Source organism: Entelurus aequoreus, linkage group LG02 (genome assembly GCF_033978785.1).
Source record: "Entelurus aequoreus isolate RoL-2023_Sb linkage group LG02, RoL_Eaeq_v1.1, whole genome shotgun sequence".
Lineage (NCBI taxonomy): Eukaryota > Metazoa > Chordata > Actinopteri > Syngnathiformes > Syngnathidae > Entelurus > Entelurus aequoreus.
The window spans coordinates 60,719,924-60,747,025 of record NC_084732.1 but is presented as its reverse complement, the minus strand read 5'-3'; the positions used below and the strand labels follow the sequence as shown (position 1 = coordinate 60,747,025).

The window sequence follows — 27,102 nt, the reverse complement described above, 5'->3', positions numbered from 1 at the left end:
AGTGGGTATGGTGTTCTGCTAACGTCGACCGGGGATGTTGTGGTTCGGTGGAAGGAATACTTCGAAGACCTCATCAATCCCACCTACACATTTTCCAATGAGAACGCAGTGTCTGGGGACTCTGTGGTGGGCTCTCCCATTTTAGGTTGCAGAGGTAGTTAAAGAGCTCCTCCGTGGCAGGGCCCCGGTTTGGTTTGACAATACTCTGCAGCATTTCGTGGACATCGGGGACGATGCCTCTGGATTGGCAGACTGAAGTGGTGGTTCCTCTATTTAAAAAGGGGAACCTGAAGCTGTGTCCCAACTATTGTGGAATCCTACTCGTTAACCTTCCCAGTAAGGTCTATTCAGGTGTACTGGAGATAAGGCTACGCCCGATTGTCGAACATTGGATTCAGGAAGAGCAGTGTGGTTTATGTCCTGGTCGTGGAACTGTGGACCAACTATATACTCTCGGCAGGATCCCTGAGGGTTCATGGGAGTTTGCCCAACCAATCTACATGTGTTTTGTGGACTTGGAGAAAGCATTTTACTGTGTTCCTCGGGAGGTACTGTGGAGAGTTCTCAGAGATTATGGGGTATCGGACCGCCTGATTGAAGATCGACAGATCTTCGGCGTCTGCAGTGAGGCAGACACTGCATTGGTCTGTCGTGGTGAAAAAGGAGCTGATTCCGAAGGCAAAGATCTCAATCTACCCTGATCTACGTCCCTATCCTCACCTGTGATCATGAGCTTTGGGTTATGACCGAAAGGACAAGATCATGGGTACGAGTGGCCGAAATGATTGTTCTCCGTCGGGTGGCGGGCTCTCCCTTAGAGATAGGGTGAGAAGCTCTGTCATTTGGGTAGAGCTTAGAGTAATCTGGCTCCACATCGGGAGGAGCCAGATGAGCTGGTTCGGGCATCTAGTCAGAATTCCCCGCTAACGCTACCCTGGAGGTGTTTAGGGCACGTCCGACTGATAGGAGATAGTGGGGAAGACCCAGGACACGGTGGAGAAACTATGTCACCCAGCTAGCCTGGGAACGCCTTGGGATCCCCCGGGAAGAGCTGACGAAGTAGCTAGGTAGAGGAAAGTCTGGGCTTCCCTGCTTAGGCTGCTGCCCCACCACCTGACTTCGGATGAGCGGAAGAAAATGGATGGATGGATGGATGGATTTTGAACATGCTTAACAAAATTCCAAACAATACATGTTGCGAATTCAGAATTCGCTTAGACAGTGCACTTTGTTCAGACAATGAGGATGTATTCAATATTCAGTATTCAATTTAACAAAATTATGGTGATGTATATAGTTGAATAAGCATAACAACATAACATTAAAACGTTGTTTTTAATTATTAGTTATCTTCAAATATAAGTCAAATTACCACTATTTACAATGATTAATGTTAAGCATATAGTATAAAAGAACAAAGAATGTCTAATACTTAACTGCATATCTTATTAAATACTTAAATAATGCATACAAGTATGAATACTGATGGAAACAACAACCTCAAACATAAAAACAACAATTTATAATGAATAAGTATTACAGGTGAGTAGGGATGATACTCGAAACCGGTTTTCCCGGTTGTTTGATAAGAAAAGAACCGAGTCCTCGGACTCGAATCCCTTTTTGAGAACCGGTACCCGTTATCGAGACCACTATAGTAAAAGAAAAGAGTTGATTCTTTATTCGAATCCCGTCCCGACCAGAAATGCTCCGTGGGACATCACAAGAAATGACGTCACGTAGCTCAGTCATTAGGCGCAGATAGTGAAAGCAGGAAAACAATGGGCGGGAAAAAGCGCTCCAAGGTGTAATAAAGTTCAAAACAAAAGCTATAATCCATCAAATAACTTTACTGAGAGATTTTAGCAGGGTAAAACACATGACGAACACTTTTACGACCAACCGGAAACATAGCAACCAGGCTAGCAACGCACCTCCTTTACGGCAGCTGTCGCAACGTTCTTAAAACAACCGCAGCACATACATATATATACAACATATCTCCCTTTTTTAACTTTTGTTTTTCTTTCCTTGTAAACAAAACAAAATCACACTGTAGATGTGTTGTCTGTCTAATTATAAATAATGCAGACGAGGCGTGTTGGCTGAGTTCTTGACGTTTACTGTCACAGCGTGGCAACATGCAACACTTTTCGGGGCTACCGCGCATGCTCGTAACTCCCGTTGCATGCTGGGTACTGTAGTTGTTATATTCTCTAGCTCATAACATTTTTCCCCCTATAAAGAAATAATGTTAACTCAATAAAGTGTATTTCTTTTTTTAGCTTTAACTTTTCATTTTTTAGTATTGTAACCACATTTGCAAAGAACTTTTCTCTTCATAGAATTTTCTTTCAATAAAGAAATAAAGTGCAAACATGTCAAAGCATCATAACAAACAGTTATGTCAAATAGCAGCTGAATTGCACTTTTTGGAGAGCTGTATTATTTTCAGTTTTGTGCCCAAGGGACTGATTTTATTTAACACTATATTATTATTTATACACCTATAGTGATCACAGAGACAGGTTGTTTTTGTGTTACTGTATATATTTGTTTCTCTGAAAAATCCCACTTAATATACTTTGGGTAACAACAGTCAATATTTATTTATTTTATTTTATTTTTTTAGGTGGGTAACAGTCAATATTTATTTATTTTTTAGATTTTATTTTTTTATTATATAATAAAAGTGAGCTTTTGTTAAACCAAATATTGTGTGTTTTTTTCCGTATACAACAACTTATCTGGACTCGATAAGAGAATCGATAAGGAATCGGTTCGATAAGAGGATTCGATAATAGGCTCAAACTCGATAATTCCTTATCAAACATCATCCCTGCAGGTGAGTCATCTACTAATTAATACCTGTGATTAATCTGGTTAAAACTTTGAATAAAGTGTAATTTTTAAATATAAAATTCAACGATATTTATTTATGTTCATAACTTGAAAACAATTCACAGGACAAATATGTATTAGTAATGAATGTTTTATCCTTTAATTTTTTAGGATTATTTACAGAACTTCTGGTCAGAACTGCAGCCAGCCCATGAACTGTACAGCTCCATCTGCCAGTCTCTACAGGAGAAGGAAAGCGAAGGAACAGAGAGAGAGTTTACTGATCATCTACCTGCTGAAGTCCTGGAGTCTGGAATCAAGTCTGGACGCTACATTCAGGTATACCAGACATCATTGAGCCTTGTAGTTGCCTTTTAAAACGTGTGGACATGTTGAACTTGGTGTTTGAGCAATTTTTAGAGCTTAAATCTCAAACAGAATTTTTAATGGAGGAAAAATATTGTTTTACAACACCAGAGGTTGCCAAATATTGGCCAATATTGGCAATTCAGTTATAATTATGATGGACAACTTCTGTGATGGCAGGGCCAATTAAATGTCAGGCAGCTCATTACATACAAAAAAAATGTTAAAATGATAATTGCATGACTGCTAGCAGACGAGAAAATGCTTTAGTGGTGTGTCGTGTCCTCCATTTACCGCAAAGGTGTCCAAAGTGCAGCCTGGAGGCCAATTTGGGCCCGCACCTAGTTTTTTATTGGCCCTGGACGTTTTAAAATAATACGACAAATTAATTAATATTTACATATCATTTTTTCCCACATGACTGAAAATCTGTTTGTGGTAGTAGGTTCCTGGAGGGTGTGGGGGGATGTCCCCATGACTTCCATTGTCTAATTTTCATGATTGGCCTTGACACTAAAACAAAAAAAAATGGCGAAGTTGGTAGAGTGGCCGTGCCAGCAATCGGAGGGTTGCTGGTTACTGGGGTTCAATCCCCACCTTCTACCATCCTAGTCATGTCCGTTGTGTCCTTGGGCAAGACACTTCACCCTTGCTCCTGATGACTGCTGGTTAGCGCCTTGCATGGCAGCTCCCGCCATCAGTGTGTGAATGTGTGTGTGAATGTGGAAATACTGTCAAAGCGCTTTGAGTACCTTGAAGGTAGAAAAGCGCTATACAAGTATAACCCATTCATCATTTATTTATTTATATTTCAAGACAAATCTTTGTGTTATCAGTGATTAGTAGCAACATTTTTGTTGTATATTGTTACATAATGAACTTTTTTGCTAATCCTCACTCCCGCTAGTCAATGTTTGTGTGCTTGTAGTAGTGTTCCGCACAATTCCACATCTCACCTTTAACTGGGTTTCTGGCAAAATATTCTCTGAAATGTGCACAGCCAGACGGGAGAAGATGATCCTTGTCAGAATTTTACCTGCAACTGAAAGGAGTGAGACACCTCTGCTGTTGTCAGAAGACGATTTATCACCTTTCTTTTTATATATGGTGATAATGGTGGCGTCTTTCCAGTCTTGCGGGACATTGTGAGTTGGCCAGATGGCAGAGATGAGCTGAAGTAGCCGGCGAGTGAGGAGGTAACTTCCATACTTGAGCTGGAATGGAGTCTGAACCTGCACTTTTATTTGTTTTTAAGGCATTTGATTGCTTTCCGAACTTAATGAAATTCAGGAACTTCCTCAAGTTGAGAGACAGAGGGGAAGCTGGGGAGTTCATCCAGGATGGTCTGGTCTGTGGGGTTGTTCTGGTTTAGTACGGTGCTGAACTGCTCTGCCCAACGTTCTAGAATGTGTTGTTGTTCCTTTATGAGGGTGGTGCCATCTGCAGATCTGACTGGTGCGATGTTCCTGCTCTGGGGCCCATAGATGTTTTTGATTGCGTCATAGAAGCCGTGCGTGTTGTTGGCATCTGCAAGAGATTTAATTTCTTCCACTTTCTTGATCCACCAATCGATCTCCTTCTACCGTAGAGCTCTTTGTGCTTCTGCTTTGATAGTGGACAAATTCTTCCTGAGGGCTGCTTATTGAGGGTTGGTTAGAGCAACTGAGTGTGCCTTGCGTTTTTCTTTAGAAGGTTGTGAATGCCAGGTGCGTTTTTGTCAAACCAGTCTTGGTGACGTTTCTTGGTGAATCTCATTGATTATTCAGCAGTACGGTAGATAGAAGAACGCAGTGTGTTCCAGGTAGCGTTTGTACCTTCAATGGCAGTGCTTTCCGGGATGCTGTACAGTTCGGCTTGCAAGTCGACTTCTAAGATGGTGAATGATTGGGAGGGATTAAAGGGTACCCCAGTCGAGCTTCTTGCTGAAGCCTGTTTGCGGTGTTGCCGGCGAATTTCTAGGTTGACTTTTGATCGAATCAACCTGTGGTCCGTCCAGCATTCTATGCCTCTCATAGCCCCGGTGATCTGAAACTCTCTCTGGTCAGCTCGTTTTGGGATTATATAATCTATCAGATTCCAGTGTTTGGATCTTGGATGCTGCCAGGAGGTCTTCAGTTGTTGTTTTTTTTGCTGAAAAATGGTATTAGTAACGACAAGTTGGTGTGAGCAGAGTGTTAGTAGTCTGAGACCCCCCATACATTTATGCCCCCCCAACCGTGGTTGCGGGGGTGGGGTTGGGGGGCAGGGTTGATGTGCAGGCAGCATACCCTTTCCCCTTTGAGCTTTTCTGGATGAAATTAAATTCTTTTTTCCAATCATTGTGGAACTTGCAAGCGTATTTCTTCTTTTTACTCGTCGTCGCCATGTCTCTTCTTCTTTCTTCTGCTTCGTCTCCTTCTTGTAGTGTGTGCAGTTGTGCACTGAGCTCCAAAAGCCGTAGATGTTATTGTAGCATCCCGGAAGAGTTAGTGCTGCAAGGGATTATGGGTATTTGTTCTGCTGTGTTTATGTTGTGTTACGGTGCGGATGTTCTCCCAAAATGTGTTCGTCATTCTTGTTTGGTGTGGGTTCACAGTGTGGCGCATATTTCTAACAGTGTTAAAGTTGTTTATACGGCCACCGTCAGTGTGACATGAATGGCTGTTGACCAAGTATGCCTTGCGTTAACATTAAACCAGTTTAAAAAAATCATACAATGTGTCAGCATTTCTTGACATCTTTGAGTAAAGACCATTGTTAAACCCGTCCAACGCTACATTATTATGTGACTGGGCCGGTAGGCTGTTTATATGGAGGAAAAGCGGACGCCTGGACAGCATGCGGCTGTTAAGGGGTGAAGGTTTCAGGTGAGAGAGGACGTTAAGGGCAGTGTCTTCAAGGCGCGCCCCCAATATTGTTGTCCGGGTGGAAATTGGGAGAAATTCGGGAGAATGGTTGCCCCGGGTGATTTTCGGGAGGGGCACTGAAATTCGGGAGTCTCCCGGGAAAATCGGGAGGGTTGGCAAGTATGGTAGTCAGATACAACACAAGCATTGAAGTCGCCCATTAGCAGACGTTTGTCACGAGGTGGTGTTTTCTGGATGACAGAGTACAGTGTGCTGTAGAAGCTGTCCTTAATGTCGTCACTAGCATCTAGGGTCGGCGCGTATGCGCTGATGAGAGTTGCGCGTCGACCTTTCGTGAGGGGAATCCGCCAGGTCATCAGCCTATCACTGATGCCTGTTGGTGTTTCTAGGAGCTTTTTAAGCAGACTGGTCTTCACAGAAAAGCCTACCCATGGAGGCGGAAAGAGTCTGGGGGCAGTCCTTTCCAGAAAAAGGTGTAACCTTCTCCAACTTCTATTAGAGAGTCCTCGCCATGAAAGCGGGTTTCACTGAGTGCTGCTATCTCCACGTTGTATTTCCTCAGCTCGTGGGCAACCATTGCTGTTCTCCTGCAGGTATGGGTGGATTCCTTGGATGCATCCAAGAGGGTTCGAACATTCCACGTTGCGATTGTAAGGGGTATCTTCTTTTTGTCAGTGTTTTGACCGCACAGAGGGATGACCCGACAGCCGCGGTAAGCTGTCCGAGTTGAGGAGGAACAGGCTATTTTTCGGCCACCTTTTCTAGGCCTTTCCCTCTCCGGGGTGAGCAGAGCGGGGCTGCTCAGTAGCATGGGGAGCTACCGAAGAGACATGCTGTTCCGTCCCATATCTCAGCAACCGTCATTCCTGTGATGCTCTCTGTGTAGGGTTGGGTTAGGTGCTTCCAGTCACATCCATGACCTGCACCCATCGCCACAGGGCTTTGTAAGAGGGTTGGGGGTTGTTGTATGGGCATGCAACGTGCGGGCGCTCTTGTCCGTCTTCGCGGACGGGGATTACGCACGCCTCTACCAGGCATCTTCCTCTCCAACGTCCGCTCACTTGCCAACAAGATGGACGAGCTAGCGTTGCTGATGAGAAGGAACAAGGACTTTTCCTCATCTTGTGTGTTGTGCTTCACGGAGACATGGCTGAGCGCGAATGTCCCGGACAGAGCGGTGCAACTGGATGGCTTTCATCTTCTCCGCGCGGACAGGGACGCGGCGCTCTCTGGCAAAAAAAGAGGCGGTGGAGTCTGCTTCTTTATCAACAACAGCTGGTGTACAGACGTGACAGTGATTTCAAAACGCTGTTCCCCTTCTCTGGAATATATCTTCATCCACTGTAAGCCCTTTTACTCACCGCGTGAGATTGTTTCATTCATTCTAGTGGCTGTTTACATCCCGCCCGGCGCGGACGTGCGTGACGCTCAGCGCGCGCTTGCAGGACAGATCTTACATGTGGAACGGTCTTTTCCTGACTCTCTTGTTATCGTGCTTGGTGACTTTAACAAGGGAAATTTGAGCCAGGAATTACCAAAGTATAGACAGTTTATTAAATGCCCGACCAGAGAGGAGAACACGCTGGATCACTGCTACACTACATTGAGCAAGGCTTTTCATGCAATCCCGCGCGCTGCTCTTGGACTATCAGATGACGTGATGGTGCACTTAATCCCTTGATACAGACAGAGACTGAAACTGGCTAAACCTGTTATGAGGAACATTAAGTGTTTCACCGCCGAGTCTGTGGACGAGTTGCGTGCTTGTTGGGAAACGACAGACTGGGAGGCATTTGGAGCGGCCACGAACAATCTGGACGAGTATACGGACACTGTGACCTCATACATACAGTTCAATGAGGCGCGCATCATTCCAACGCGCACCAGGGTTTGTTATAACAACGACAAGCCCTGGTTCACACCCAAGCTCAGACAGCTGCGCAAGAATAAGGAGGCTGCGTGGAGAAGCGGGGACCGAAGTACATACAGAGAAGCGAAGTACCACTTCACCAGGGAAGTGGAGAAAGCTAAATCTGTGTACTCTAACCGTCTACAGGAACAGTTCCGCTCCAATGATTCTGCGGCAGTTTGGAGAGGTCTAAGGGCCCTTATGAACTATAAGCCCAAAACCCCCCAGGCCCTGAATGACTCTCGCTCAGGGCCTCAACACACATTACTGTCGCATGAATGGCCTTCAGCTCATCAAAGCCATGCTCCTCCCACCATCACCCTCCCCACCAATGCCAGCACTTCATTAAAGGAGTTAAAGGCCTACTGAAATGATTTTTTTTTATTTAAACGGGAATAGCAGATCCATTCTATGTGTCATACTTGATCATTTCGCGATATTGCCATATTTTTGCTGAAAGGATTTAATAGAGAAAATCGACGATAAAGTTCGCAACTATTGCTCGCTGATTAAAAAAAGCCTTGCCTGTACCGGAAGTAGCGTGACGTCACAGGAGCTAGTATTCCTCACAATTCCCCATTGTTTACAATGGAGCGAGAGAGATTCGGACCGAGAAAGTGATGATTACCCCATTAATTTGAGCGAGGATGAAAGATTCGTAGATGAGGAACGTTACAGTGAAGGACTTGAGAGACAGTGATGGACATATCTTTTTTCGCTCTGACCGTAACTTAGGTACAAGCTGGCTCATTGGATTCCACACTCTCCTTTTTTTATTGTGGATCACGGATTTGTATTTTAAACCACCTCGGATACTATATCCTCTTGAAAATGAGAGTCGAGAACGCAAAATGGACATTCAGTGCCTTTTATCTCCACGACAATACATCGGCGAAATGCTTTAGCTACGAGCTAACGTGATAGCATCGTGCTTTAACTGCATATAGAAACAAAAAAATAAAGGATAGAAGGAAGGATAGATAGAAAATCAACAATACTATTAAACCGTGGACATGTAAATACACGGTTAATGCTTTCCAGGCTGGCGAAGGTTAACAATGCTGTTCTAACGACGCCATTGAAGCTAACTTAGCAACTTAGCAACGGGACCTCACAGAACTATGCTAAAAACATTAGCTCTCCACCTACGCCAGCCAGCCCTCATCTACTCATCAACACCCGTGCTCACCTGCGTTCCAGCGATCGGCAGAAGGACGAAGGAATTCACCCGATGCGTTTGGCGGCCCGGAGACGTAGGAAGTCAAGGTGAGGTCGGCGGCTAGCGCGGCTAGCGCTCCAACAAAGTCCTCCTGGTTGTGTTGCTGTAGTCCGCTGCTAATACACCGATCCCACCTACAACTGTCTTCTTTGCAGCCTTCATTGTTCATTAAACAAATTGCAAAAGATGTCCAAAATACTGTGGAATTATGAAATGAAAACAGAGCTTTTTGTATAGGATTCTACGGGTACCATAACTTCCGTTACTCTGACTTCGTCACGCGCATACGTCATCATACCGCGACGTTTCAGCCGGATATTTCCCGGGAAGTTTTAAAAGTCACTTTATAAGTTAACCCGGCCGTATTGGCATGTGTTGCAATGTTAAGATTTCATCATTGATATATAAACTATCAGACTGCGTGGTCGGTAGTAGTAGGTTTCAGTAGGCCTTTAAAGGACTCCAATGACATCACATGATTCCAAAAACATCATAAGACTGTAAAGACCCTCTCCATCAAAGAAGAGGATGTACGCCGGCAGTTCTTGAAGCTGAATACGTGGAAGGCTCCCGGGCCGGATGGTGTCTCCCCCTCCACTCTCAGACACTGTGCGGACCAGGTGGCTCCTGTCTTCGGTGACATTTTTAACACCTCTCTGGAGCTATGCCGCGTGCCGTCCTGCTTTAAGACCTCCACCATTGTCCCTGTCCCCAAGAAAGCACGGATCACAGGACTAAATGACTACTGGCCGGTCGCGCTGACGTCTGTGGTCATGAAGTCCTTTGAGCGCTTGGTCCTGCCCCACCTCAAGGACATCACCGCCCCCCTCCTGGACCCACTGCAGTTCGCCTACAGAGCCAACAGGTCTGTGGATGATGCAGTGAACCTGGCCCTCCACTTCATCCTGGAGCATCTGGACTCCCCAGGAACCTACGCTAGGATCCTGTTTGTGGACTTCAGCTCTGCCTTCAACACCATCCTCCCTGGACTGCTACGAGACAAGCTCTACCAGCTCAGCGTGCCCGACTCCCTCTGCAGTTGGATCAATGACTTCCTGACAGACCGAAGACAGCACGTACGGCTGGGGAAGATTGTCTCGGACAGTCGAACCACAAACACTGGTACTCCTCAGGGCTGTGTACTCTCCCCCTGGCTCTTCTCCCTGTATACAAACTGCTGCACCTCCAGTCACCAATCCGTAAAACTGCTCAAGTTTGCGGATGACACCACCCTCATCGGGCTCATCTCGAATGGCGATGAGTCCACCTACAGGAGAGAGGTGGACCGGCTGACGTCCTGGTGCAGCCTCAACAACCTGGAGCTGAACGCCCAGAAAACAGTGGAGATGATCATGGACTTCAGGAAAGTCACAGCCCCACCATCACCCCTCACCCTGATTGACTCTCCCACCCCCGTCCCCATTGTGGACTCCTTCCGTTTCTTGGGCACCACCATCACCCAGGACCTCAAGTGGGAGCTGACCATCAGCTCCCTCATCAAGAAGGCCCAGCAGAGGATGTACTTCCTGCGGCACCTGCGGCACCTGCGGCAACTGAGGAAACTTAAGGTGCCGACCGAGATGCTGGTGCAGTTTTACTCAGCCATCATAGAGTCCATCCTGACCTCCTCCATCACAGTGTGGTTCCCCGGCGCCACAGTCCAGGATAAGAATACACTGCAGCGCATCGTACGTGCTGCTGAGAAGGTGATTGGCTGCAAGCTCCCATCCCTCCATGTCTTGTTCTCCTCCAGGACCAGGAGGCGTGTGGGTCGGATCACAGCTGACTCTTCTCACCCTGGACACAAACTATTCTCCCCTCTCCCCTCAGGCAGGAGACTACGCTCCATCCAGACCCACACCTCCCGCCACCTGAGCAGTTTTTTCCCCTCGGCCATCAGGCAAATGAACAATAACTCCTAACAGCAGCTCCTTGAATTCCTTGAATTCCTTCTAAGTCTATCTGATAGCTCAGTTACAGCTCTTTTTATTACCAAATATGTGTTATATGTGTTTTATGTCGCACGATTGCACCAAGAAAAATTCCTAGTTTGTGAACCCGTTCTCAAACAATGGCAATAAAACTATTCTGATTCTGATTCTGATTCTGAATTGTATTGCTGATAAAAGAGAGAATTAGTAATATTCATTATCAATAGTGCTATTTCTATTGGTATTTGTATTGCTCCATTTGTAGTGCAATAATGTTCATTGTAATTTCTTTATTATTAATATTTACTTCACTAACTGCTTCTTTGCTATCACTTTTCGTATAATATTTGTACATGTTGTATTTGCTTATGCTGTTCTGTTGTTGTTGTTGTTGTCGTTGTGGTTGTTGTTGTTGTCTCTCTGTCTTACCCCCCTCTTGTCCCCACAATTTCCCCCTCTGTCTTCCTTTTTTCTTTCTTTCCCCCCTTCTGCGGTCCAACTGCGCCAAACATTATAAATCCATTTAATAAAGTCAAATACAAATAATGCAACAAGACAAGTACCCCACACTTCTCTTTTGTAAAATAAATCTATACAGCAAATATGGGTACCTACATCAACAATATGAATTGCCTGAGTAGCTAGACAGGACAATACACATATTTATCAATTATAGAATACAACTAAAGTAATACATTTTAGAATAGGAAATAACATCCACAGCAAATATTTATAAGTTTTGCAGCAATACAGAATATACAGAACTTGCAATAAACAACATGCTTGTCGATACTCATAATTCCAGAGGTCAGGGAATGCAACCTCACTCGCCTTAACCATCATTGTTGCATAAAGAAGAAGTGTTTTGTTATTGTTGTGGCTACTCGCTAGCGCTGCAGTGCTAGCAAAGTTAAAGGGTTGCTCTGTTGGCGTGTTCAGGTCACCAATAAAGTTTATAAAGCGCGTCAGACTCTTTGTGCTTCTTTTTGGAGTCGGTACGCTACATTGCTTACAAGATGTTACTTGCACAATATCACCACTAATCACTTGTTGCAGGTTAGTGAGTTTGGATTCATTTAGAACTAAAATTAGGCACTGATACCTACTTCTCTTTATATTGGCACCGGTGCCCTTACAGAACTGTGTTTCAATGTCCATCCCTAGTACCTTGTGGAAATCTGTACTGAAACGAATAATCTGTACCCAAAAACTCACAATACAAATACATTTATCGTTGTACCACTCACATCTAGAGGGGTCTAAACACTTGCAGTTAGTTAATTGCTTGTTTTGTCTCGCTTGGGTTAACATAAATTTCACTCTTCTCTGTTTTGCTCAGGGAATGTTGAATGTCAATAAGCATCGGGCACTGACAGAAGCTTGGGTCCAAACAATGGGTCTCTCAGATAAAAACACAGGTAAGCTGTACTGTAGCAATTCTAACCTTGATGAATAGATCTTACTTTTGTATTTTCCCTCTTCTTTGTGAGCCATTCACTTGACTGTTCTTGTGGTCTCTTGTATTATCCGTCCCTACTTGTCTGCTGTAGAGTTGAGCAGCGAGGTGTTGGTGTACGGAAATAAGAATCGTAACAGGGCTGTGCATGGGGACATTGTCGTGGTGGAGTTGTTTCCAAAGACTGAGTGGAGAGGGAAGGTCTCTGTGCTGACTGAGGGACAAGGGGATGATAAGAATGGAGAGGACAGCCAAAGTAAACCTGTAGCTACAGGTGGGACTCTCATTTCTAAGATTGGATCCAACTCTTTGTCAAAGTGATGAATTTTCAAACTCTGTCAAAGGTCTATCACAATGTCTTATGATGTCTGAATAATTCAACTTTCAGGGTGTATTGTGGGCATCCTGCAGAGGAATTGGAGGGACTATGTGGTAACATTCCCATCCAGGGAGAGCTCTCAGTCCCAGAGCAGAAATTCCCAGCGTATTCTGACTGTGCCTTGGGACTATCGCATCCCAAAGATCCGCATCAGCACACAGCAGGCTGACGCTTTGCAGGTCTGGTTTACTTTTAAAAACAATAATCTCAGTACACTACATAACAGTTTGGCTAACTTGGGTAAGTATTTCATATGTTAGTATGATATGAAATCTATCCATCCATTTTCTTCTACTTACCGGGGTCCATTGGGCATCAACCTATTTATAATACAGTCCCCACCGCACTGCGGGGAAAACTGATTTAGGCCTCAATCTTGTTCTTTCGGTCTCTACCCAAAGCTTGCTGGCGTTTTTTGATGACATCATTTTTTTTTGAGGGTTGTAACGTATATTGATAAATTAAGAATAATAATTAATATTATATAATATGAATGATAATATACACTACCGTTCAAAAGTTTGGGGTCACCCAAACAATTTTGTGGAATAGCCTTCATTTCTAAGAACAAGAATAGACTGTCGAGTTTCAGATGAAAGTTCTCTTTTTCTGGCCATTTTGAGCGTTTAATTGACCCCACAAATGTGATGCTCCAGAAACTCAATCTGCTCAAAGGAAGGTCAGTTTTGTAGCCTCTGTAACGAGCTTAACTGTTTTCAGATGTGTGAACATGATTGCACAAGGGTTTTCTAATCATCAAATAGCCTTCTGAGCCAATGAGCAAACACATTGTACCATTAGAACACTGGAGTGATAGTTGCTGGAAATGGGCCTCTATACACCTATGTAGATATTGCACCAAAAACCAGACATTTGCAGCTAGAACGGTCATTTACCACATTAGCAATGTATAGAGTGTATTTCTTTAAAGTTAAGACTAGTTTAAAGTTATCTTCATTGAAAAGTACAGTGCTTTTCCTTAAAAAATAAGGACATTTCAATGTGACCCCAAACTTTTGAACGGTAGTGTATAAGTAATAATAAGGGCCCTATTCCCTATTCACCGGTGTGACGTCACGTCCGGAAAAGTGCTGACGCTCGCTGCTGCTGCCGCGAAAAAGCTCAGTGCTAACTTTCTATCTGTGTTTCTAATTGTTTTACAGCTCTCTATATTCTTTCTCAAACATATTTAGTAGTCTTATCAAACTGGCAAAGCACCCTCTCTCTGTCTTACCGCCCCTCTCTCAGCTACCTAGCTGCTAAGCTAATGAAGCTAAGTTAGTCGCAGCTCAAAGCAACTACGCTCCAAAGGCGTCTGCTACTCTTAGCCTATGGCTCCGAAGACAGCAAGAACTCGACTCGGTGAAAGAAACAACCTCACTACCTGCTAAGCTAACAAAGCCAAACTATGCTCCGAAGGCATATGCTCCCTCACGGGGCCGCCACTTCTCCGAAGACAGCAAGAACTGGCTCTCTGCTCTTCATGCACCTTTCTAATGGATAGGTTGGCCCTACTAGAGGACCGCGTCGTCCAGTTAGAGCAGAGTAATTTTGTAACTTTAGACGCCGCGGTCACATTTGCTAGCATTCGCTGTAGCGAGCTGACTAGCACAGCTTGTAGCAGCCCTAAGCGGCCTTCAAGCCACGGTGAACCGGTTGAGATGCATAATAGATTTAGCCCTTTAGATGGTCCTACATGGTACCGGGCACCACATGGTACCGGGCACCACACCTTAGTCATAGAGGACTCCATCACCTGGAACATACAGCTGAGTAAACCAGCCATAATTAAGTGCACTCCCGGGGCCGGAGCACCTGACATTGAAGCTAGTCTTAGGGAGCTGACTCGTTGTGGCTTGTGCAGCCTTTCGAGACATTTGTGATTAAGGGCTATATAAGTAAACTTTAATTGATTGATTGATGATTCTCCCGTCGGCACTTAAATGTTTTTTTACGTGCTTGAAGTTATGCACTTATTTGTATTCTCCCATCCAGACTGCGGGCACGCCCACCTCGTGAAAGTCAGCTAAAACTGCATAAGTCTAGAATGAAGGCAGGCTCATTACTAATGAGGCAGACTTTGCCATCACGGCTTTTTTGGGGCTGTTTAAAAATTATGAAACATGGAGTTTTACTAACACTTTTGGATGTCATTGAAATCCATGTAAAAGATAACACTTTAAATATGAAAATGACGTATCAATCCAGACAGTTCTTGTCACGTGAACATGTGTTTCGCCAAGGTGATGTAATGTGTAGGCCTTTTTCCTGGCTAGATATGATTAATAATCTGTAGATTAAACTCTATTTCTCTTATTATTATAACAACCCTGATGTTATGTGTAAAGTTAAGTTGTGTTTAATAAAAATGTTTGTGACGCCGTGGCACGTCAAAGAGGCTTGACAGCTTTTAGTATGTATGTGTTTTTTTGCGTGTGTGCTTGCGTGGGGAGCGTGGGTGTTTGATATTACCTGTCAAAAATGTATAAAATCAATTGATAGACGCTACATTGAGGGCCTAATCTATTAAAGGTTTACGTGTACTAAAACACTAGCAAACTTGATAGCACACACAAAGCTGATCGACAAAACTTTTGTGCACAGAGGATTGTGTCTCTTAAGTGAGCAAAATAAGGGCCACTGTTGCATTTTGCATTTCTGTCTTAATGCATATGCAGATAATATGCTGATCATCAGAACGCCCACAATGCTGGGAGAAGAAAATGAAAATACAAGACTACAATTGTACTGTGAGCAAGACTAACAGCTAGCCATTGTGCAAATTAGAGTCTGGAGACACGTTTCCATCGGGTGCAAACATTTCTGGCCGGTGTTGTGGCGAAACCTGCTCCCTATTGGAATTCATGCACCCTTTGTGCACCTGCGTATGAATCCAGGGAATGCAAAAATATAATTGTGCATTGACACACTCTTTTACATGAACTCTATTGTAACTAATTAACTATATATTATATTTTGTCATTTATTATACATGTTTCACGCAATAAACAATCAAATGTAAGATTAGGTCAAGTGTTGGTCTCCAATTGATGACATGTGAGCCACCCATGAAAAAAAATTTTATGGCACCAAAAAAAAGCATAAATAAATGGAAAATAAAGCTAAAGGCATGATTTAATGAGAATAAGCTGACATGTTAATAATGAACACAAGACACAAATATTTGTCTTTAAATATATGGATATTGTTTACTTAGCCTTTTTATTATACTATTTGATTACAAATTACACGATGGCGTTGCGTTCCAATACTGTTCTACCTAATATAATAGATAATCGTGATTTCAGTATTGATAAAAACAATCTTCATTATTATTTTGGCCATAATCATGCAGCCCGAGATCAAAGGTTTACCGTACATTTCTGTTGGAACACCTCTGTGTGTAGATTGGTGTCAGTGTTTCCCACACATTCATTTATTTGTGGCGGCCCGCCACGAAAGAATTACGTCCGCCACAAATAAAAAATAAAAATACAATTTAAAAAATAAATGTTTTTTTTTTTTTGTTTGTTTTTTTTTGTCCGCTCCAGCTTCTCAGGCAAATCATATAGTTGATGTAGATGCCCAGATCGGCTGTTCAGATTTACTTTACAAAAGAGAAGTGTAGGATACTTCTCTTGATGCCTTATTTGTATTTGACTTTATTAAATGTATTTATATTAGAAACACAACATGTGTATATAACAAAGGGTGCAAAGTCTGCAGGCAGTAGGAAACACATGGTTAAGTGTAGGGAGTAAAACTGATGGCAGTCTAAAGTTCTAGATTTTTGGAGCTCTTTGTTCAGTGGATCAGATGTTTCATGAAGCTCTGTGTCTATCTACCACCACTACTGTTTTCTGTTTATTTGTTACTGACTGTGGCAGGACACCTCTGCCTCTGTTTCACTTTATGTTGCTGGTAAATAATATGGTTGTAGTAGTAGGCTAAAGTTAAATTATTTAGTATGCACTAATTAAAGGGGCAGAGCTTTATTAGACATTTTAGCTTTTATATTTTATAAGATATATTTTTTGTAAGAACCACAATTAATAAATATATTTCAGTGAATAACTTATTGTTCAAATCTGTATATGAATATGTACATAAAGTGTTGTAATTATATTGTAAAATGGATGGATGGATGGATGTTTAAAACATAACTGTTATTATTAATTAGTAAGTATACTTTTTTTAGCCTTTTTAGAGAAAATCATATCAATGTAGTAAATTATGCAAATTACTCGATGATGTCATGGTGACCACGCCCATAGCCACGCCCCCACCGCCTGTTGGGAAACACTGGGTGTAGGTCTTCCAATGCTTGCATGGGTTTTCAGAGTTGTCCGTCTTCCTCCCACATCCCAAAAACATGCATGTTAGGTTAAATGGAAACTATATTGCCCTTAGGTGTAAATGAAGGTGTCAATTGTTTCTTGTACGCATTGTATGTGCCCTGTGATTGAGTGGCGACCAGTCCAAGCCAGGGTGTACTCTGCCTCTTGCCTAAATTCAGCTGGAATAGGCTGCAGCTCACCCGGGACCCAAAGCAGTATAGAAAATAAATGGATGGATGTCTATTGTCCAGTCATTGCCACCAATATATCTTATGTTGTTCTTCTGTTCAGGACCACAGAGTGGTGGTCCGCATTGACTCATGGGAAAGCACATCACTATATCCTAATGGGCACAGCGTGAGGGTTCTGGGTTGTGCTGGTGAGCTTGAGACGGAGATACAGACTATCCTCTTAGAGAACTGCATCCACGTGGCTGCCTTCTCTGATGCGCAGGTCAGAGAACTCATACTCATAAATGATCTGTTTGTGTTGGGAAGAATGACCTCCAAATAATATCTTTTTTTTTTCTTCTCCAAACTATGACCGGGCCCCAGCTGAGGGAGATGCCTGTCAATTCTCCAGAGAAGCCGTGGAGAGTGGATCCTGCTCAGGTGGCTGAGAGGCGGGACCTGAGGGAAAGTCACATGGTGTTCAGCATTGATCCTGCAGGCTGCGAGGATGTGGATGACACGCTGTCCGTGCGCCGTCTCGCTGGAGGAAAGGTGCTGGAGCTCGGGGTCCACATTGCTGATGTTACACACTTTGTTTCTGAAGGCTCACTCACCGACTTGGAGGCACGTGCAAGGTGAGAGAGGGTATTAGTCATACTACTTTCCAGTGGCGTGTCCAGACTTTTTTTTCCGGGGTGGCACAGTGGTGACACTAGTTCTGCAGGGGTGGCACACATAAAACAGTCAATCTACCCCAGGAGCAGCTGTAGCTACCATAGTAATTTACCACGGTCACCACACCAAGTATGGAGTGAATCTTCTTGTAAGACAATTGCCGACATAAAACAATATTACAAAACATTGAGCTATTACAGTACGTCGGACAGCAAAATAGAAATACAATGTAATGCAAAGTGAAAGGGATTATGTATCCAGTTTTGTTGACAGTAATGGGCGTGTTCTGAATAACACTAAAACAAAATACATGATTCTGGGTCATAAACATACATTAAAAACATTTACAGCCTTCATCACTTTAAAATGTATTTCTTTTGAGCAATTGCATGAAAATGAGCTGTTAGGGTTAACCATAAATTATCAATTGAATTGGTCTTGTCATATAAACAAGAGTGTCTAAAATGGGCAGGACTGTTTCTGTTATTAGAAAATGTGCCTGTTTATGACTGATTTTTCAATCAAACAAGTTTTACAGTCGTTGTGTCTCATCATGATTATTACTCTGAAATGATTTGGTTATACGCGACAAACAAAGTAATTCCAAAGCTCCAACTTAGACAAAACAAGGCCGCACAATTGGCATTGAAGTGCCCACTTTGGACTAGTATTGACAGTATGCACCACAATGTATCATGGTTATATGTTGATAAGTGCTTACTACAAAAACCTGCTGGTATTTTTTTTAACGATTCATACTACAACAAGGTCAAAATCTTACACTCTAAAATATCATATGTTTGTAACATAGACACAGACACTACACTAGACAACAAAATAATGGGAACGTTGTAGTACCAGGAGCAAGATCCAGTGCTATGCAAAAAACTGTGTTGTACAGAGCTCCCTGTGGCTGCCTCATGTAATAAAGGAGTCAACTATAATGTAAGGGCTTTTTTAAAACAAGTTTAAAAAGCTACTACACTAAAGACTGTTTTTTATTCCTTGTATTCTTTATTTATATATAATGGATTGTAGTGCTGTTTATGTATAATATTTAGGCATAGCCTCTGTTATTGAGTGTCTTTTTTCTATGTATTTATTGTTGAGATTTTATTTAGATGTTATTGTTTTGACCCCAGGAAGATTAATGGCAATACTGTGTTGTAAATAATGGGGATTCATTTCAAACAAATAAACTGTATGTCAAATTTCCTCTTTAATAAAGTAAAATTGTAATATTCATAAACATTTTATGTAAATTCAAACAGATTAGGTCCTCATTCAAATCCACTCTCTACATTGCTGGCAACAAAATAATTTAGAATATTATAGAGTGTGCTTTTATGAGTATTTGCACAACAAATAAATTACCTTGACTAAGTAGAACTAGAATCACAGTGGTATAACAAAAGACGGTGGAACTGAGATAACGTTCAAAACAGATGAATGCGCCTGATCTTGTGTTGGAGAGCAAACTCTTTATAACACGCTTGTGTAAAAAAATATATTGTTATTAAAATTACTGGCTGCTCATCATCGGTTATCATCAATCATAAAAGAATGCCTCCCATCTGGTTATCTGTGTGCAGATAAAGATTGCCCGCCGGAAAAGATTGCGCGACAATATGTGCGCGCCGCAGGGTGAGGGGGAAGACGGTGTCGCCTACGGAAGTTATGTGACGCGAAGGTATACACCAGGCTTTAGATTGCCCGCCATAACAATGTGAAGTATAAGCGATAAAACATTGAACATTAAGAGTATGTGAACCATTTCTACCTTGTTTACTTCCCTGACTTCCTAAAATATTTTGTAATCCATCAGAAACATTACATTCCTAAAATATTTTGTAATCCATCAGAAACATTACAAAATATTTTAGGAAGTCAGGGAAGTAAACAGGGTAGAAATGTTTTGTAATCCATCAGAAACATCTCCTCTCTGAGCTGCCACCTTACCGTGATAGAGGAGTTTGCGTGTCCCAATGATCCTAGGACAGGGGTGGGCAATTAATTTTTACCGGGGGCCGCATGAGCTACCCGAGCACTGCTGGAGGGCCACATCGACAATATTTCAATTAAATTTTGCTCAATATTATTTTTGATATATACCGTAAGATAAATAATAATAATAATAATAATAATAATAATTAATAATAATAGTAATACTTCAACATAGTGTGTGTAACAGCATTCCATGACTTATATAAATAAATTAACATTAATAATAAATGACAGTAAAATAAGCACACGTATGACTGAGGAGTCATAGCGTAACTTTGTGTGGTGTTTGAGTTGTCCGACTTTTTGTGTGGCCATAAACGCACCAGTGGTTTAGTGCTATGCGTGTTGGTGACAGATGACAAGTTGGTTTTGGCCTGGTTTGTACGGCAGAAAATGACTAGTTTTTCGAGATAGAATTGTTTTACTCATGTTTTTGGTGTGGTTATGTCCGAATATAAACAGTTTTGCTCAATAAAGTGATCGATATAATTCCTGTCCTCGAAGCATCTCGATAGACGTTACAATAATTGAACGGTGTTCAATTGAACGGTGTTGTAAACGGTGTTGACGAACACCATTAGGGCCGCTTGTTGTCACTGTCACTCAAAGTTGCATTGCAAAATTCCATAGAATAAATATGTTTATTTTGTTTAGAATTCAGATGGGATTTGATTTGGTGCGCGGCATATACTTGCTGCGCGCAGCGGACGCTTGAGCAGTGCGCAATTGCGCAGGCACGCACCTTAGAGGGGACGTTGCTTTGCAGTTCATGTCTTGTTGAAAACACGGCATTCCTCATCAACTTTTCTCTTTTTAGCGTCTCGGGTGTAAACCGTGCATCACTTGTCGCTGCATGTGCACCTTCACTCGCAGGTTACACACGGACACACGGCCATAAATAATATTTTTCAAAATAAAAGCAGCACAGTTGTATTGCGCGCAGGACATAGATGTTTTTTCAACTTTATTTTGTAATTGCAGCTGTTCACATTCACTCACAACCACGCACACGCATACGTCCACACGGAAGTAATACAAATAACGATTTTCAAAACAAAAGCAGCACCGTTGTATTGCACACTCGACATAGATACTTTTTTAAATTTATTTTGTAATTTATAATTGGCCTCACGCGGGCCGGACAGGGACGCACAAAGGGCCGGATGCGGCCCGCGGGCCGCAGAATGCCCAGGTCTGTCCTAGGAGCTATGTTGTCCGGGGGCTTTCATGCCCCCTGGTAGGGTCTCCGAAGACAAACAGGTCCTAGGTGAGGGATCAGACAAAGAGCAGCTCGAAGACTTCTATGGGAATGCATCAACAAGGACTCAGATTTCCCTCACCCGGACGCGGGTCACCGGGGCCCCCCTCTGGAGCCAGGCCCGCAGTTGGGGCATATTGGCGAGCGCCTGGTGGCCGGGCCTGTCCCCGTGGGGCCCAGCCGGGCACAGCCCGAAGAGGCAACGTGGGTCACCCCTCCAATGGGCTCACCACTCATGGGAGGGGCCATAGAGGTCGGGTGCATCGTGAGCTGGGCGGCAGCCGAAGGCAGGGCACTTGGCGGTCTGGGGCCGTACTTATCAAGCTTCTCAGAATTACTCCTAAGAAGTCTGCTAAGAGTTGACTTAAGAGTAAATAAATTCTTCGCTGAAAGCTGCACTTAAAAGTTAGTTATCAAGCGTCTCACTCACACTTTCAGCGAAGTGTAGGACTGAATCTTAAGTGTCACACTCAGAGCTGAATTACGACATTACTATGTGCCGTAAACGGAATTTTAGGTGACGTCATTTCTGTGTCCATAGAAATGAGCAATCACGAAAGGGAATCCGTTGTCTAAGAATAAATAAATATCTTGGAAATATTTAAGTGGACAATGGGAGTGTATATTTTGACAATAAACAACAAAATAATACAAAACAAACTAGTCCCCGCCGGCACTCACGCTACCGCTCCCTCTCTTCTGTCGCCCACACACTCACTGACGTCACTCACCTCACGGCCACACACATACGCTACTGTCATAACATTTTCTTTCCAATTCATTAATTAGGCAACTAATTTGAAACTGGTGTGGGTGGCTATATATATACTAGCCCACTGCAGCCACATGCAGAAATCAACATGGAATCGAAAAGTATTACATCTGTGACAAAAATAATACCCGCTCTGTCTAAACGATACCATTTGATCAGCTGCTCGTCATCAAACAAATCCAGAACATCGTTCCGCTCCCTGAATGTTCGCGCACGTCTCTCTCGCCTCAGTGCCATCCCCTGCTGGCAACTCCTAACCACTTAAGAGACCTCTGAAGGTCTCTTAAATATCGTGGAGAGTAGGAGTGATTCTTAGACTTAAGAACGTTGATAAAAAGCTTTTATTCTTAAGTTTGAGAGTAGGACTAAATTTCGCAAATTCTCAGGACTTAAGTGTAAAATGGCACTCTAAGTAGCTTGTTAAGTACGGCCCCTGATCCTCTGCTACATAAGCTAGCTCTTGGGACGTGGAATGTCACCTCGCTGGGGGCGGGGGGAGCCTGAGCTAGTGCGCGAGGTAGAGAAGTTCCGGCTGAATATAGTCGGACTCACCTCGACGCACAGCAAGGGCTCTGGAACCAGTTCTCTCGAGAGGGGCTGGACTCTCTTCCACACTGGCGTTGCACGCAGTGAGAGGCGACGAGCTGGGGTAGCGATTCTTGTTGCCCCCCGGCTCAAAGCCTGCACGTTGGAGTTCAACCCAGTGGACGAGAGGGTAGCCTCCCTCCGCCTTCGGGTGGGGGGAACGGGTCCTGACTGTTGTTTGTGCTTACGCACCAAACAGCAATTCAGAGTACCCACCCTTTTTTAATACACTCGATGGAGTACTGGAAAGTGCTCCCTTGTCCTACTGGGGGACTTCAACGCTCATGTTGGCAACAACAGTGAAACCTGGAGAGGCGTGATTGGGAAGAATGGCTGCCCGGATCTGAACCCGAGTGGTGTTTTGTTATTGGACTTTTGTGCTCGTCACAGATTGTCCATAACAAACACCATGTTCAAACATAAGGGTGTCCATATGTGCACTTGGCACCAGGACACCCTAGGCCGCAGTTCCATGATCGACTTTGTAGTTGTGTCATCGGATTTGCGGCCTCATGTTATGGACACTCGGCTGAAGAGAGGGACGGAGCTTTCTACCGATCACCACCTGGTAGTGAGTTGGCTGCGATGGTGGGGGAGGATGCCGGACAGACCTGGCAGGCCCAAACGCATTGTGAGGGTCTACTGGGAACGTCTGGCAGAGTCTCCTGTCAGAGAGAGTTTCAATTCCCATCTCCGGAAGAACTTTGAACATGTCACAAGGGAGGTGCTGGACATTGAGTCCGAGTGGACCATGTTCCGCACCTCTATTGTCGAGGCGGTTGATTGGAGCTGTGGCCGCAAGGTAGTTGGTGCCTGTCATGGCGGTAATCCTAGAACCCGTTGGTGGACACCGGCGGTGAGGGATGCCGTCAAGCTGAAGAAGGAGTCCTATCGGGTTCTTTTGGCTCATAGGACTCCGGAGGCAGCGGACAGGTACCGACAGGCCAAGCGGTGTGCGGCTTCAGCGGTCGCAGAGGCAAAAACGAAGCCATGGCAAACAACTTCCGGACGGCTTCGAAGCGAATTTGGACCACCACCCGCCGCCTCAGGAAGGGGAAGCTGTGCAATGTCAACACCGTGTATGGTGCGGATGGTGTTCTGCTGACTTCGACTGCGGATGTTGTGGATCGGTGGAGGGAATACTTCGAAGACCTCCTCAATCCCACAAACACGTCTTCCTATGAGGAAGCAGTGCCTGGGGAATCTGTGGTGGGCTCTACCATTTCTGGGGCTGAGGTTGCTGAGGTAGTTAAAAAGCTCCTCTGTGGCAAGGCCCCGGGGGTGGATGAGATCCGCCAGGAGTTCCTTAAGGCTCCGGATGCTGTGGGGCTGTCTTGGTTGACAAGACTCTGCAGCATCGCGTGGACATCGGGAGCGGTACCTCTGGATTGGCAGACCGGGGTGGTGGTTCCTCTCTTTAAGAAGGGGAACCGGAGGGTGTGTTTCAACTATCGTGGGATCACACTCCTCAGCCTTCCCGGTAAGGTTTATTCAGGTGTACTGGAGAGGAGGTTACGCCGGATAGTCGAACCTCGGATTCAGGAGGAACAGTGTGGTTTTCGTCCTGGTCGTGGAACTGTGGACCAGCTCTATACTCTCGGCAGGGTCCTTGAGGGTGCATGGGAGTTTGCCCAACCAGTCTACATGTGCTTTGTGGACTTGGAGAAGGCATTCGACCGTGTCCCTCGGGAAGTCCTGTGGAGAGTGCTCAGAGAGTATGGGGTATCGGACTGTCTGATTGTGGCGGTCCGCTCCCTGTACGATCAGTGTCAGAGCTTGGTCCGCATTGCCGGCGGTAAGTCGGACACGTTTCCAGTGAGGGTTGGACTCCGCCAAGGCTGCCCTTTGTCACCGATTCTGTTCATAACTTTTATGGACAGAATTTCTAGGCGCAGTCAAGGCGTTGAGGGGATCCGGTTTGGTGGCTGCAGGATTAGGTCTCTGCTTTTTGCAGATGATGTGGTCCTGATGGCTTCATCTGGCCAGGATCTTCAGCTCTCACTGGATCGGTTTGCAGCCGAGTGTGAAGCGACTGGGATGAGAATCAGCACTTCCAAGTCCGAGTCCATGGTTTTCGCCCAGAAAAGGGTGGAATGCCATCTCCGGGTTGGGGAGGAGACCCTGCCCCAAGTGGAGGAGTTCAAGTACCTAGGTGTCTTGTTCACGAGTGAGGGAAGAGTAGATCGTGAGATCGACAGGCGGATCGGTGCAGCGTCTTCAGTAATGCGGACGCTGTATTGATCCGTTGTGGTGAAGAAGGAGCTGAGCCGGAAGGCAAAGCTCTCAATTTACCAGTCGCTCTACGTTCCCATCCTCACATATGGTCATGAGCTTTGGGTTATGACCGAAAAGACAAGATCACGGGTACAAGCGGCCGAAATGAGTTTCCTCCGCCGGGTGGCGGGGCTCTCCCTTAGAGATAGGGTGAGAAGCTCTGCCATCCGGGGGGAGATCAAAGTAAAGCCGCTGCTCCTCCACATCGAGAGGAGCCAGATGAGGTGGTTCGGGCATCTGGTCAGGATGCCACCCGAACGCCTCCCTAGGGAGGTGTTTAGGGCACGGCCAACCGGTAGGAGGCCACGGGGAAGACCCAGGACACGTTGGGAAGACAATGTCTCCCGGCTGGCCTGGGAACGCCTCGGGATCCCCGGGAAGAGCTGGACGAAGTGGCTTGGGAGAGGAAAGTCTGGGATTCCCTGCTTAGGCTGTTGCCCCTGCGACCAGACCTCGGATAATCGGAAGAAGATGGATGGATGGATCAGAAACATCTAGCCACCCATCCATTTTCTATCGATGTCCCTCAAGCAACTAAAATGCGTCACACATGTCCAAGTGTGGAGTTTTTTTGCATATATTACCCATCAGGTCTACTAAATGGATTAAATGAGTGTATTTTATTTGTATGGTATTATTAGACATATTTTTATTATGTCCACATAGTTCAGTGGGAAAATTGTGTATTTTAATGTTCTGTGTTGGTTTATGAATAATTGGACCATGTCTGAATCGGTTGTCCAATTAGTACCTATATAGTTAGTCTGTGCTATGTGCAGTTATGTGAAGCATGTAGTCACTACCAATTGATGTTAACCTCGCCGGTTGGTAAAAGTTTTAGTTTCTTAGTTCATGCTTTAAAAGTAAATTTGACACTATTTCAGACGATTCGTAAAAGTCAGATGAAAATCCACTTGTGACTTTTTGAGCTATTTATAACAGAATGAAAAAAGGGACTGAACACTCTTGTCAGTCATCCAACGGCAAGGTTTGTGTGTGCGTGCGTGCGTGCATGCGTGCGTGTGTTTATATGTGTGTGTATATATATATATATATATATGTTGATGTTAATTAATGTATGTTAATATATATATATATATATATATATATATATACATACATATATATATATATATGTGTGTGTATATATATATATATATATATATATATATATATATATATATATATATATATATACACATATATATATATTAACTTTTTTGCAATGTGTTGCTGCCATTAAATTCAAAGTTAATGATTATTTGCCCAAAAAATTAAGTTTCTTTGTTTGAACATTAAATATCTTGTCTTTGCAGTCTATTCAATTGAATATAAGTTGAAAAGGATTTGCAAAACATTGTATTCTGTTTAAATTTAGAATTTACACAACGTGCCAACTTCACTGGCTTCACTGTAAACTTTTGACCACGACTGTGTATGTATATATATATATATATATATATATATATATATATATATATATATATATATATATATATATATATATATATATATATATATATATATATATATATATATATACTACCGTTCAAAAGTTTGGGGTCACCCAAACAATTTTGTAGAATAGCCTTCATTTCTAAGAACAAGAATAGACTGTCGAGTTTCAGATGAAAGTTCTCTTTTTCTGGCCATTTTGAGCGTTCAATTGACCCCACAAATGTGATGCTCTAGAAACTCAATCTGCTCAAAGGAAGGTCAGTTTTGTAGCTTCTGTAATGAGCTAAACTGTTTTCAGATGTGTGAACATGATTGCACAAGGGTTTTCTAATCATCAATTAGCCTTCTGAGCCAATGAGCAAACACATTGTACCATTAGAACACTGGAAAGATAGTTGCTGGAAATGGGCCTCTATACATCTATGTAGATATTGCACCAAAAACCAGACATTTGCAGCTAGAATAGTCATTTACCACATTAGCAATGTATAGAGTGTATTTCTTTAAAGTTAAGACTAGTTTAAAGTTATCTTCATTGAAAATAAGGACATTTCAATGTGACCCCAAACTTTTGAACGGTAGTATATATATATATATATATATATATATATATATATATATA

The 27,102-nt window shown here is 43.6% G+C and overlaps 1 protein-coding gene across 2 annotated transcripts in view; it reads left to right on the top strand.

Annotated features, from left to right (window-relative positions):
- Positions 1–27,102, top strand: part of dis3l (DIS3 like exosome 3'-5' exoribonuclease) — a 76,975-nt gene that overhangs the window by 20,791 nt on the left and 29,082 nt on the right. For both annotated transcript variants that reach the window (XM_062030411.1, XM_062030409.1), the window contains 6 exons: positions 3,013–3,180; positions 12,452–12,530; positions 12,663–12,842; positions 12,957–13,126; positions 17,576–17,737; positions 17,839–18,089. In XM_062030411.1, the coding sequence (XP_061886395.1) occupies positions 3,013–3,180; positions 12,452–12,530; positions 12,663–12,842; positions 12,957–13,126; positions 17,576–17,737; positions 17,839–18,089 (1,010 nt within the window). The remainder of the gene's footprint in view (positions 1–3,012; positions 3,181–12,451; positions 12,531–12,662; positions 12,843–12,956; positions 13,127–17,575; positions 17,738–17,838; positions 18,090–27,102) is intronic.